At 41.9% G+C, this 14,724-nt stretch overlaps 1 protein-coding gene across 3 annotated transcripts in view; it reads right to left on the reverse strand.

The window, feature by feature from the left end:
• Window positions 1-1,549: 1,549 nt before the first annotated feature.
• Window positions 1,550-14,724, reverse strand: part of BEST3 (bestrophin 3) — a 55,825-nt gene continuing 42,650 nt past the window's right edge. The window contains exon 10 of one of the 3 annotated variants that reach the window (XM_054445022.1): window positions 1,550-1,829. In XM_054445022.1, coding sequence (XP_054300997.1) covers window positions 1,733-1,829 — 97 coding nt within the window. In that variant the 3' untranslated portion in view covers window positions 1,550-1,732. Of the gene's footprint in view, window positions 1,830-11,785; window positions 13,985-14,724 lie in introns of those variants that run through there. The other 2 variants (XM_054445020.1, XM_054445021.1) reach the window with 2 other exon arrangements.

Below are 14,724 nucleotides of genomic sequence, written 5' to 3' on the forward strand. Positions count from 1 at the left end.
TCCAGTCTTTTATCAACTTTTGGACACTTACAAATTTTAGAAGTTTTATTTCCCCTGCAGTGAGGGGGATTGATCTTGTCCTTAGCCATCTCTCCCACCAGCAGGATTTACCAACTCTGGCTTAGCTGTTTCTTCTTCCTCCACTTACTGGCTTGCCTTTGTCCTTAGGAGAGTAAAGCTGGCTTTAACACAGTCCATATCCCCGGCTGGGCACAGTGGTGCACGCCTGTAATCCCAGCACTTTGGGAGGCCAAGGTGGGCAGATCACTTGAGACCAGGAGTGGCCTGGCCAGCATGGTGAAACTCCGTCTCTACTAAAAATACAAAAATTAGCCGGGTGTGGTGGGGCATGCTTGTAATCCCAGCTACTCGGAGGGCCGAGGCACGAGAATCACTTGAGCCCAGGAGGCAGAGGTTGCAGTGAGACGAGATTGTGCCACTGAACACCAGCCTGGATGACAGAGTGAGACTCCATCTCAAACCCCTGTACCCCCATCCCCCCAAAAAAACCCATTCCAAATCTTTTCATCTCCTCTCTCTGTGGGGTGCTCTCTGTTGCACAGCGCTCCATGCCCATTGCTGTGGAGCTGACCTGGGAGTGACTGATGGCTCCTGAGGCTGAAGGATGGAAATAGCAGGAGGGCTCCTGGCTGCCCCGCCTGTGGCAAGAGCCAACCAGCCTGCCAGGTACCGTGAACAGCAGCTGTGGCTATACAACCCTGAATGAAGAGGCTCGAGTTTCCCGAGTGGGACTGGCATGGCAATGACATGCTGTTCCTGAGTTGTCTGGGATCTGACATCTCTGCCAGGCCTGCTGCCAATGAGGCCTGGTGAAGCAGGGTTGGTTGGTGCTGGGAGTCCCTGCAGGTTGGATGATTTACACTGTCATCCAGCCAGGGTGAATACCGTGACTGTGTACTTCACGCAGAGAGGCAGGTCAACAAGAGAAAAGCATGCAGGTTTAACATGTCTGAGTGATAGCATGGAGCTGCTGGAAGTTTATAGAAGTGAGCAGAAAGATGATCTGAGAACTTTAACTTCTGCATTTTCTTATTCGTTCCCTGAGTGCATTTATGGAACTCACAGTGGTTGAGGTCTTCATGGAGCTAGTGGTGCTTTAGTAAAAGAAGTACAAACTCAAGATACCTATGATGGCCAGGCAGGCAACAAATGAGTGAAGCAGGCCTAGTGTAGGACAATAGGGAGTGGTGGAGACTGCAGTAAATTGGAGCATGTTGGCCAAAAAAACAGAGCTATCTGAAAATCAGATTCAGACTACCAGCCACCTTCCCACTGCAGACCAAAATTGTATATCTAATTGTGTTTCAGACTGCTAAATTAAGGAACTTGTTAGTAAACATTATTTTGCTTAATGTAAAAAAAAAGACAAAAACTAGATTCAGTAAAATTGTTTCAAGCATTTCTACTGTTCCACTTTTCATCATGAAAACTGGTACTTCTGGAATGCCCCAGTTTAAACCCTTGAGTGAGTAATACCATATGTGAAGGTTGGGCCCTAAAGTCAGCACACATGAGAACACTGGTAGAGTGAAAATTACCATTAAAATCTCCTGGGAAGGTACCATGTTGGGCATTAATAAAGTGCATTTCTTAGGAACTCCACATGCCTGGATGCTAAAACGTGGAGAATGCTTTTCAGTTGAGCAGCTGATGAGATTGTTGGCTTGTGTTTAGGAGCCAAGTTGTTTTGAAAGATCCGAGTGTTGTACCTTTAACCACCAGGATCACTCTTAGCACACTGGAATTGAGGCTGAGGGAGTGGGATTTTTATATCTTCCATCTTCCACTCATTCTTAGGCATCTGTTTCCTGGGGAGAAGGGGAGAAGGGAGAATGGTCTTTTCTTTCTACACGTATACAGGTGCTTCTCTTTTCTTCGCCAAACTCACAGAGTTGAATTCACATAGGCCACCACACATTTAATGTAATTTCAGTGTTCTGAAGCATGGTTCCAGGACCTAAAAACCTCACATGTGTACAAAGAAGAAGGAATTGCTGGTCTTGCGTTGGATCTTCAGATGTGTTTCAGGCACCCAAACTAGCTTTGACTAATGACAAAGTACAATCCCATATTATACCCAAGAGTTTAAGTTGTTGCCAGGGAAGCAAGGGAGCAGGAGGGGAGCAGGTACAACTGCAGGGAATGTATTTATAAATAAGCTCTAGGGTTGGGCTATCCTTCAGGGAAGTCACATATTTGCCTCATGGTTTATGTGCAGGCCTGATTTTGAAACCCAACTCTGCTAATTATCAGCTCTGTGACATGGGTACGGTAGTTTATTTCCCCAAACCCCAGTTTCCTTACCTATAAAATGGGCATAGAGATACTTCACAGCTCGTTAAGAGAATTAAATGTGATAAGTAATTGTTATAACTTAAAAAAAAATGTCTTTTAGCATCATTTGGCTCTGTTGTCTTACTTGGTCTTTTAGAAGGAGAAGTTTATTTGAATTAGGGGGAGGAGGATTTTAAGAGGTTTTAGTGAGAGTTGTTTTCATAAGTTTTTGTATTAATTTTTGGGCACAGGGTATGATGCAGTATTTTATGAGAATAAGTAACTATTTTAATGGCTAGAGAGATGAGGATTGAGGACCTAAGTTTTTTTTATTTACTGAACCAATTTTTTATTAAATTTGTGAAGGGATTGTTTAGTTCAGAATTTTTGGCTAGCTTATTTGATAGGACAGTAAGATTCTGTAATGCTTTAGTTATGGTTTTTTTTTTATTTACTGAACCAATTTTTTATTAAATTTGTGAAGGGATTGTTTAGTTCAGAATTTTTGGCTAGCTTATTTGATGGGACAGATTCTGTAATGCTTTAGTTATGGTTCCGCTGGGAGTAGTGTTGTTAGGCATATAAGTACAGTATTGGGTTTTGATTATGACACAAACTCCACTTTCTTTTGCTAGTATTATGTTTAATGCTATTTTATTTTTCCAGGCCATTTGACTGGCCATTTGACAGGGCATTTGACTGGCAAATAGCTAATTGTTTAGCTATTTTTTAAAATAGTATTTTTAGTATAATTGATAAATCATTGCTGATTGTAATACATGTAATTTATTCAATTTACATTTTTATTTACAGTTAACTATTAGAAGAACGTAGATTCAACTCCGGCAGCTATTTGGTTTTGGGCCTTAAATTTATTTGGCACTTTTCTTGGGACTTCAATGGCATTTATATAAATATGAGAATTGAAGAACCTATGGGGGCCTCTTTTGTTTGATGATATTTGGTTTTTATTTTTTCTGGTGGATGAAATGCCAGGGTAAAAGGGATGGCCAATTGAATTAGAGCACAAATTTTGCTCTAGTTATTTGGCAGAGTGTTCAGTACTGGTTTATTATAATATTACCACACATCTGCTAGAGGATGGCTAAGGGCAGACTGATGGGTAAGCTTTTGGAAGGGCTAGAGCTCACTGAGTTTTTGTTAAGCCTCCCTGAAACACTAAGATTTTTCCCCAAACCCCAGTTTCCTTACCTATAAAATGGGCATAGAGATACTTCACAGCTTGTTAAGAGAATTAAATGTGATAAGGTATGGACAGCACTTACTGCAGTAACTGCCACCTAATAGGTTCAATAAATGTTGGTTTCCCAAGGTTCCTCCATGGACCTCAAAGCATAAGTTGGCAGAGGTGGTTGAGTGGTTACAGTGATTGGTGATTGACTGTTCATCAGCTGTGTGCTGGAAACATAACTTTCTATCCTAACCTAGTTAACTGTTATGGATGCGGTGTGGAATAGTAGAATCAGCAATGAGCCTAGGGGACCTGTGTTCAAATCCCAGATTGAAATTTTAATTGTTGTGTAACCTGTAGCAAGTTATTTAGCTTTTCTATATTCCTCCTATTTAATGGGTAATAGGGCTTTGTAGCTGTCGTGAGGACCGATTGAAGTGATATATATAAAACACCAGGCACATCGTAAGTACCCAATAGTTGTTAACCCTCCCTTTCCTGACCTCACTTTCCTTTTTCTTTCACCATTTAGGTCAATTTTCTAATGTTCATCACAACTGTCTCTTTCTTCCTCCCCCAGGTATAGAATCTCCAGAGATGTTACTGGAACCGGCATTTGAGAAGGATTTATTTATTTATTTATTTATTTATTTATTTATTTATTTGGGATGGAGTCTCGCTCTGTCATCCAGGCTGGAGTGCAGTGGCATGATCTCGGCTCACTGCAACCTCCGCCCCCCAGGTTCAAGTGATTCTCCTGCCTCAGCCTCCCGAGTAGCTGGGATTACAGGCGCCTGTCACCATGCTCGGCTAATTTTTTGTATTTTTAGTAGAGATGGGGTTTCGCCATGTTGGCCAGGATGGTCTCAAACTCCTGACCTCAAGTGAACCACCAGTCTTGGCCTCCCAAAGTGTTGGGATTACAGGCATGAGCTACCGTGACTGGCCTTGAGAGGGATTTTAAATCACTTAGTCTAACCATTCATTTAGAGATGAGCAAAAGAAGTCCAGAGTATTCAAGTAACTTGACTGAGATCACACAGCTAAGTTTGTGGTTACACTTGATTGAGATTTTCAGGTCTACTAACTTTGGATCTAGATCTGATTTGGTTTTATTTATTTATTTTTTTCTTTCCTTCAAGCTTCTATGCACCTATTTTTTTTTTTTTTTATATGGTCAGACACTTTTCTAATCACTGGAGATGCACTGGTTGAAAAAGCCAGTGAATAGAGCTTACATCCCAGTGGAAAGGCCTGGCTGCCTTCTAAGGCAAGTGGTCACATGTCTCATTTCCACTGTACCGATGAGAAGGGCATTGTCCCACCCGGCCCCTCACCAGCTAAACCTTTTTCCCTGCAGAGTATCGGGGCACATAGCCTCTGCATCAGGGCCAGGGGGAGCAAAACCATGTTGAAGAGAGGTGAATGAATGTGACAGAAATCTGCCTGTCTTCCTCCATTGTTTAGTTATGAAAGTAATCGGATTCCATTTTTATTTGGAAAAAATGACTGATTGAAAGTGTTTTCTAATCTTGGTTGTGCTTTTCCTTTGGAGTCAGTAGGGTCCAGTAACCATGTGGATTAATACCAAGCTTATCATTAGAATTGAAGATGCTGCCACTTCCAGAAAGTTTTGTTCCTTGGGGAATAAAAAAAAATGAGATTCATTCACTTCTGAACCCATCTGCAACCATCCAAGCATGGCAGCTGATTTCTAAGGATAGAGCCAAAGAGGGCAGTAAACACTCAGTATTCACCCATCTTTGAGGTGTAAAGGGGAGTAAAGACTTAGACTGTAGGCTCAGAGCAGACCTCAGCAAGTAAGAACAAGAGATGCTGGCCATTTGGTGTAAGCCTCCACCTTTGCTGATCCCAGGCTCTAAATAGAATTTGATTGCGGACTCCACCTCTCTGGATTTGCTCCTGCCTTCTTCTGAGTGTTGAAGGATCCAGAACTATCATCTCTGTTTCTCCTTAAGCAACAGCTCCTTAAGTAGCAGGCTTTACTCTTGCAGTTTAGTCTGATACAAGAGTTGGCCTATTTTTAGTCAGCTTTTGTGCAAATGAGTGCTATGCCCCAAGCTCTGAAAGGGGAAACGTCACCACTCACAGGTAGCAGGAGGGCAGGCATTTGGAAGGAAGTTAGTATTTAGTGGGGAGGAGCTGGAGTTTTATTTCTTTTCTTCCTCTCATATCACCCTCTTTCTCCCCTCTTTCAGATGCTGTTTGTTTCATACAAGTGTATCTAATTCGCAAAAAATATGTAGAACTTATGAAAGGTTGTTTAGTAGATGGGGGGATAATTGGCTCACTCTATGGAGAAAAAAAAAAAACAGAACTTATCCCTACTTAACACTGTAAAGGAAATAGGACAAAAAATGTAGGAGAATATCATGAGAGAGGGATGGGGAAGGATTTCTCATACAAAACTTCAAAAGCATAAAACAAAAAAATTGATGAATTTGATTATATTAAATTAAGGATTTCTATTCAACAAATACCATGGATACTTTTAATAGACACACAAAGGATCAGAAAAGACCACCACAATGTCTGAAACAAACAAGGGTCTATTATTAGTCTAGAAAAAGAAGGGACTCCTGAAAATGAATAAGAAAAGTATAGAAACTCCATTAGATAAAAAAGCAAAGAAGTTGAAAAGGCAATTTTCAGAAGAAGAGTTCCTAAAAGGATGCACAGGCACATGAAGAGATGCTTAATGGCATTAGTAGTGAGATAAATGTCAATTAAACAACAATTAGGCATCCCTTTACATTTTTCAGACTGGAAAAAACAGATAGTGAGGCGATGCCAAGCTTGGGGTTGGGGAAAGGGATGTAGAGATGCAAGGACACTTCTGGAGGTCAACCTGTTCGTGGGTCTACACCCCAAAGAAACTCTTCTATGGGTCCCTAGGGTCTCTGGAGGGAGGTCCCCAGGGTCTCTGGAGGGAGGTGGAGGCAATTGGGACAGTATGTAAGTGAGATATAAGACATCCTGGAGTACGCAGCAGCTAGAAGCAATTGGGGCAGTAGACAAGATTTACAAGAGGGAATTTGGGAGGATCTGAAAAACATAGTACTAAGTGAAAAACAAACAGATGAGACCTATACTACAAAAACATTTGCACACAAAACAGTATGCATTTTATAAGAATGTATACAAGCAAAGGGCTTCATGTTAAACAAACTAAAATAGTTAGGATGGGGAATGGGATTGGGGATGAAGAAAACAAACTCAGGGGCAAACATGAATGAACTTCAGAAGGCATGTTCTTATTTCCCAGGACCTGCAGAGAGAGTGGCAGATCCATTAGGGAGGGTGGGAGGGACAGAACTTCCCGGACACTCAGCTTTTAGCGGAATGCCTGACACTCAATAGTTGCTTACTGTTTCATGAATGACTATGAATACAAGTCCAACTGGTGACATCATCCAGGATTTCACCAATTCCTTGATGTTATTCTCCTGGAAGTCTGAGGCAGAGGAATCCATGAGTTTGCTTGGCCCAAGGAAGGTAGTAAACTGACCCAATCCATTGTAACTATTTTCTACTAAAAAGTCCTTTCTACATAAAGTGCCAAATTACATGTCTAGAAGATAGTTTGTTCAGTCCTAAGAAAGACACATATGAAAGCTGAAGCTAGATCAGTTGTCTATCCTCAGTCTAGCAGTTCATTGCAAGTTCTTCAATAATATTGGTAAGAATTTATTATTATTATTTGAGACAGACTTGCTCTGTTGCTCAGGCTGGAGTGCAGTAGCATGATCTCAGTTCACTGCAACCTCCGCCTCCTGGGTTCAAGCGATTCTCATGCCTCAGCCTCCCAAGAGCTGGGATTACAGGTGTGTGCCACCACGCCCGGCTAATTTTTGTATTTTTTTTAGTAGAGACAGGATTTTGCCATGTTAGCCAGGCTAGTCTCAAACACCTGACCTCAAGCGACCCGCCAGCCTTGGCCTCCCAAAGTGCTGGGATTATTGGCATGAGCCACTGTGCCGGATCTGTTGTGACTCTTTATATAAACTATAATCTAAGGAAATTACAATCATGCCAGCAATGGCATTTAGCTACTCTTACTGGTAGGAGCCATTCAAGGAATCTAAGCATGAACCTCGGGGTTCAAATCTGATTTTTCTGAATTTGAGATATCAGATCCTCTATCATCAAGGGAGAAATGGTAATTATTTCACAGCTTGTACATAGAATAGGAATTTAGCCTGTTGCTGGGCTAATCTGTTCTCTCCTAGTTCTATTTCTTCCTCTAGCTCATCTCTCATCATTAATCTCCTTGATGGTTGTCTCATTTTTACCTTCTTATTGGCCTAAATCAGCTTTCTCAAACTTGGTATATTGGGCCAAATAGTTGTGGACATCTGTCCTGTGCCTTGTAGGATGTTTAGCAGCATTTCTGGCCTCTGTCCAATAGATGCCAGAAATACTCCCCAGCATGACAACTAAAATTATCTCCAGACATTGTCAAATATCTTCTGGGTGCAAAGCCATCTCTGGCTGAGAGCCACTGGCCTAGACAAAGAACCTGGAACACACCAGCGCTTTTGTGCAAAACCCATTTTAGAAATGTTCTTATTTGTTTTCAGGATACAAGATACAACATTCCCTTTGCTGCTTCTGGCAAATGTCTAAAATTAGAAGATTAGAGAAGATGATTCTAGGTAACCACCTGGCCAAATCTACCTGTGGCAAAAGGAAGGTTTGAGTCCACTTTCTGAATTAACTCAGAGACAAAACAAAATAAAACACAAAAATGTAATCTCCAAACTGAATTAATTATTTGAGCAAATGTGGTTTTTTGGTCTCTATTTTACAGGGAAATTGGTGCGTTTTCCATTTGCCATGGCCAGGCATGAGCTGACTGCACAGGTGGAGGTGATGAAGAGAGTTTGGAGAGATGTGAATGTTTGTTAGGATTCTGTCTCTCAAGCTTTGCCAGTGAATAGGAATATTTTTTCTGGGTTTTGTAAATTTGCAAAAAGAGAATGATCCTGGTATTTTTGAATTGGTTCTTTCGACTCAGTGGCCACATGAGTGGAAAAGCCTGTCCCAAAAATTAAAGTCCATAAAACTAAAAAAACAAAAAAGTGTGCAAAAGGATTGAGGACCTATCTGACATAGTTCAACAAGACGAAATGAGGAAATCCTTGGTTGTTACTGTTAATAGCCCAGCACATCAGAAGATGTTTGTTGTTGATCATGTAGATGATTGTGATGAGAGAGGGGCAGGGGGAATTAGGTTTCAACTTGCTCTTGCTTAGGAGTTTTTACAGTTGTAGTTGTTCTTTCTAATTAACTGATCCAGGACCAGGTTTAGGGAGATTAGATACCTCAAGAGGGTCTTCTAACTTTGAACCAGGGGTTCTAAATCCTCTAGATTTATAGCGGAGAAAACAGAAGCAACTACTTTTCTCCAGTTCCATGTTTTGATTGAGGGGATGGAGACACATAATGGGTTAGAGGAGGAATTCATTGCCATGGTGATGAGGCCTGGGATATGGTGGACAGTGAAGAAATATGACAAAAAACACTGCAGAGAAAGAAGATATGGGAGGAGTTGGGAAGCATATGAAAGGAAAAAAAAAGCCAAAAGAGAAATGACTAGATTAATAATTTGGAAGCTTAATGGTGTGTGTCTTAGAAGAAAAGTTTTCTGAGCCAGGCACAGTGGCGCATGTCTGTAAGCCCCAGCTTCTCCGGAGGCTGAGACAGGCAGATCTCTTGAGTTAGGGAGTTCAAGGCCAGCCTGGGCAACATAACAGGACCTTTCTCTAAAAAAAGAAAAAAAGCTTCCTGAATGAAAGAGGTTAGAATCCTGTAGAATAAGTAGATCCTGGCAAACAAGTGACTAAATGAGGAAGAGAAGAAGGGCTTTTTCTGAAGTTCATAGTGAATCCATGGGAACATTAATCCCCAGTCATGCTTGCCATCCATATGGTGCTGCTGCATTCCCAGCTTTCTCTCACGACGCCTCATGAAGGCCCAGTGAAATAAGCCAGAAAAGAGCCCATTTTACAGATGAGAATAAGAAGTTCAGAAGAACGGAGACTTGTTCAGATTTATAAAGGAAAACGTTGGTTTTCCTTATCCCATTGTAACACATGGCCACTTGGGCTCAGTAGATTCTCAGAGAGTAGATTTTATGACAATAAGATCTCAGAAAAATGATTTAAAATGGAATCAAACAGGGTGTGGTGGGTCATGCCTATAATCCCAGCACTTTGGGAGGCCATGATGGGTGGATTGCTTGAGGTCAGTAGTTCAAGACCAGCCTGGCCAACATGGTGAAACCCCGTCTCTACTAAAAATACAAAAAAATTAGCCAGGTGTGATAGCAGGCCCCTGTAATCCAAGCTACTCAGGAGGCTGAGGCAGGAGAATCGCTTAAACCCAGGAGGTGGAGGTTGCAGTGAGCAGAGATTGTGCCACTGCACTCCAGCTCTGGGCGACAAAGTGAGACTCTGTCTCAAAAAAAAAGAAAAAAAAATTGAATCAATTTATCTGGAGAAGAAGGAAGCTAGAGGGAAAAACACTAAAAAGAAGAGGTGTATTTTTAAGATTTAAACAAATCTTTACTTTCCTGGCAAATTTTACATTTCTCCATTCCATTTAAAATATTTTCCGTAGCTTAGCTGAACCAGGCTGAAAGTGGATGCCTGGAGTGGTGGAGGCGATACACCATGAAATAGACAGGACAATAAAGGAAGGGGAGATAACAGCCTTCTTTGTTTTGCTGGGGGCCAGTCATCTCTAAAATTCTTGGAAAATTGAGAAAAAGTTAGTGGGCCATTTCCTTACTGAACTGCAAACCCCAGCATCAGGGCAGAGTTATCTTTACAAAGCAGGGAGAGAACACAACAAATAGAGCTTGGCCTCACCGCACTCTCTGGCTTTTGGATCACATTTAATGTGAGAGAGTTGAGCCTGTTCTTGGAATGGGCAAACTCAAAAGATTAAGCCACCAGGCCATGTGACCATTCATCCAGGTGGGTGAAGGTTCCAGACTCAGGGAAAAAGAAGCTAGGCAGGCAATGAAATCAGGTACATGAGAAGAAATCATTTTGTTTTTCTCAACCGTGGTCTGTGTTAAGTAAAAACTCATTTTAGAATTAATAGAGAATTTCTTCATCTGCTCTGAGCAATTGCTGGCTTGATTTTATAGCTGAATTCAACCACACAGGCTCATTGAGCATGTCATAATTTAGTTTTCATTGCAAAGAGAAAATGAGAGTCTATCTCAAATTTTGAAGAAATATTGAGGAAATTAAATAATTATCTGGATAAAAGTGCATAAGGGGCGCGTGGAAGCAGAGATAAATGAACACTGCCAGCCCTTCATAAATGTATTATTATATTTGTGTATAATTTATCACCTTGGATTTAGGAATGAAAACTGATGATGTTTCAAAAGCAGCTAAGCAGAAACTTACTTGAATTTGAGCAACAGATAGAGCCAAAGAGAAGAGAATAGACAGACTGAAATTGAAACAGCCAAGAAAATAGCATTAAGAGCTTGGTGACTGGGAGAAGGTTAGGGATCCTGCCTTCTAGAAGTGTTATACTGGCTCTTGATCCCACAGTCTATACATAGTGCTTTGGGAATAATGGGGCTTTCCCAGGTGCTAACACTACCAACCAACATAGAGAACCATCAAGGTGTAGCATTTCCTCTAATATTATTTCTTTTCAGTCCTTTGAGAAAAGTCAGTTAAAGTAAATGTCATTGCTGTCATGCAGCTTGGAGGCCTGGGAGATATGAGGTCTTGTGAAAATGTGCTAATTTTAACATTGCGTTATCAGGAGGAGTTGGGGAAGGGAAGGAGAGTCCTGCCAACTTTTTTCTGTCATGAAAAATGAATAGGACTATGGCTGGTACTCCAAGCTGGAGCAATGCCCTTCTCTATGAATGCATAAAAGACGCAGGTAGACTTGAGCAGGGAGGACCCAGAGAGGCCCTTGAGGCTGGAGAGATTTAGCCTGAACCTGTGACTTGGGCATGCCTCCCTTGGGGCATCCTCCAGAATGCTGGGCAAATTGCTGGCAGATTCAGGGCCTTACAGATAGCATAGGGCAGTGAGAAAGCATAGTGGTTAACAGTGTGGGCTCTTGAGTCAGATAAACCTGGGTTTGAATGTGAACACTGTCACTTCTTGGCTATGTGATTTTAGGCAAATACCTTACTTCTCTAAAGCCTGTTTCTCTCGCCTTTAAAGTGGAAATAACAGTATATCAGTCTCATAAGATTCGCTGCTGTCTGGAACAGTGTAAGCACTCAATAAATGGTAGTTTTGAGGGTTATTTTATTTCTAAAGCCATATGTAGTCAAGTGCCATCATATGACAAATGGTAAGTGTAGCAGTCATAAGGCATGGCCTAGGCACTCGGGAGCCCATGACAAACAGCCATCCTGAGAGCTCCCTGGGAGGAGTACCAACATCCATTATGCAGCTCTGGACCCCATTAGCCTCCCAGCTCCAGTGTCCTACCTCATTCCCAAATGACCCGATAGACACATAACTGGTCCCATGTTGTGACACGATTAGGATTTTTGCATAAGAGTTCAAGTTAAACAGATGTGAGTCATCTTATTCTTTGGTTCCATAGCATTTGGCTATGCAAATTTCATATTCTCTTGGCTTCCTTTTTCTCCAGTGCCCAAGACCAAATAGTGGAAACAGAAAGAAATGTCATTGGCTGCAAGGGCGTGGGGGGAACCATCACTCCTATATGCCTTCCACTGGAAGTGAGGCTGGAAGGGTATCGGGCTGGATTTGTTGACACCTTTGATGATTCTGCAGGAGGCTTTGCCAATGTCTTATCTTTTGAAATTCATGGCAAGACATAAGCAACAGATTGGCAAGAGGAAATATTATAACCTTAAAAATGAGACAGATTACTAGAAAAGCAGCACAACCAGAGAGAGGGAAGGGAAAAAAAAGGATGACAGAATAAAGGGGAAAGAGAGAAAAGTAGAAAAGGAAATTGAAGAGAATTAAGTGTTCTGGTGCTGATGAAGCTTAAGAATCAGGAAGTGATAATAACAATAATAGTTATAGAAAGTAGGAATGAGATGGTTAGAAAGCCTCAAACAAAAAAGTTAGGAAGGAGGAGGTCTTTCAGGCATTAGGTGATCCATCTCCTTTCTTTATGGCTAAAGAAAAGAAGAAAGAGAAAAAAGAAGAGAAATAGAGAACCCTGTCTGTCTGGACCTTTGGGTCTAGGGGATTGGACTATGATCTATGAGACTCTTTCCACAACTAATAATCTATCAATTTATAAGTCATGTATGTTTTTCAGATTCCTTTTTTGGTGAAGACTTATTTGGTTAAGTCACTGTGGTCTGTGTAACTTCCAATGAAAACCATGTTGTGATAGATGACGTGAATGCGTTTGATTTTGCACAGCTCTCAAAAAGTCAGGATCATAATGCCCTTCAAAGTTCTAAGTAGCTTATACAGTGTGATCATGTTTTTAAAAAGTTGACCAGCCTTCAGGTATGTCCTAGGCCTAATATGCTGCTTTTGGGGAGATAAGAATCTAGGCTAGAACCAGGTCCTAGAACTTTGTGGCACTCATTTGGGTGATTCCTCAGTTTCCTTGTTGTTCAGCTCTATGATATCTGTTTCCTTGGTGTCCAGGTTTTCCATTAAATACAGCATATCAGGAGAGACTCGAGAGCCAGCCACAATGTTGATCCCACTGATCTCTGAGGATGTTTCTGTGTCAATTAAAAGAGCTGGCTGAGAGCTCATGGGGTCTGGACTTAGGTTTCCCAGGGAAGTGTGGCTGGACTCCAGGAATCCCGGAAGACTCCACCTTTTTAGAAAGGTATCACCAGGGTCTTCTTCACAGTTGAATATATTTTCCTCAGCACTGGCTGAAACAATCTGGGGACTGGGGCCTCCAGGAGGTGTCTCCTTCTCTGAGGGAGACAGGATGGATCCCATGGGGCCCTGCTGCTGCTCAGTCTTGCTTGGCTGAACCCCTGTAAACTCAGAGCTCAAGATGGAGGTAGCGGAGTCATGGTGGTAGCCGTCTGATGTGGGCACTGGTTCTTCGGCCGCTGTGATCAATACCTCGGGTACCAGTGGCGTTTTGATGGGGGAAGTTCTCACACTGGACTGTGGGGTCAGGCTCTGTAAAGTGCTTGTCTGGCTGGTCTCCCTGATGGTGGACAGCTCTCCCATGCTGAAATGCAGCGTGGGACTTCCTTCTGGGAAGCAGGATTTCTTCCAGGTGGGTGAGGCCCTGTGGGAGTTTCTTGAGGGCACATCCAGTAGATCCCTGGCTGAGCTGAGGTCATCTCGGGGTAAGAACATGGAGCTGTCACTTGTCTGCCTCCTGTAGCTTCTTCTTCTGGGGCTGGAGGGGTGTTCGTGGGCGCTCAGGAACCGCTTGACTCTTCTTATCATGGAATGTCGATGGCCATGCTTCTCATAATCCCACAGCCACTCCTCGTCAGGGAAGTCGGACCCAGACAGCCTGAAACACACAATGACAAGATCCAGGCAGAGTTAGCTTTGGGGGCCTAGCTTTGGGGGCAAAGTCTCAAAGTTAAGAGATGAGTTTGGTATTTTTGCCTTATAGATTTTTTAAATGGGGGTTTGAGGACTTGAGATAGTCTAGCAGAGGCTCAAACACTTTTTGATCTCAGATCCCCTTTAAACTCTTAAAAATTATTGCATATCCCAAAGAGATTTGCTTATGTGGGTTATATCTATTACTCTTTACTGTATTTAAAATTATAACTGCAGAATGTCTGAAACACAAGCATGTACAAGCACATATTCCGTTGACTGCTAAGTGATGACATCATCACATATCTTGTGGCCTCTGGAAAATTCCACTGGACACTCTTGACAGAATGAGAATGAAAAAGGCAAATAACATGTTGTGCTACTATGAAAACATTTTTGACCTTTAGCACTCTCTAGAGTGGTCTTAGGGATCCCCAGATATCCCCAGACTACACTTTGAGAATCACAGATCTAGAGACTTGGACATTAAGAAATATCTATATATCTATATCTATGAATCTATCTATCTATCTATCTATCTATCTATCTATCTATCTATCTATCTATCATCTAGTATATATTATTTCTCCCTTATACAGTTGAATTAAGGTCAAGTTTCCCAAGGACCCATAAAACCCCCCTTAACAATGGATCATAGGTAAATTCGAGAGCGTGCAATGCCCAGCTCACATTTATTGACTATAT

The sequence above is a fragment of the Pongo pygmaeus genome, chromosome 10 (assembly GCF_028885625.2).
Source record: "Pongo pygmaeus isolate AG05252 chromosome 10, NHGRI_mPonPyg2-v2.0_pri, whole genome shotgun sequence".
Classification (NCBI taxonomy): Eukaryota; Metazoa; Chordata; class Mammalia; order Primates; family Hominidae; genus Pongo; species Pongo pygmaeus.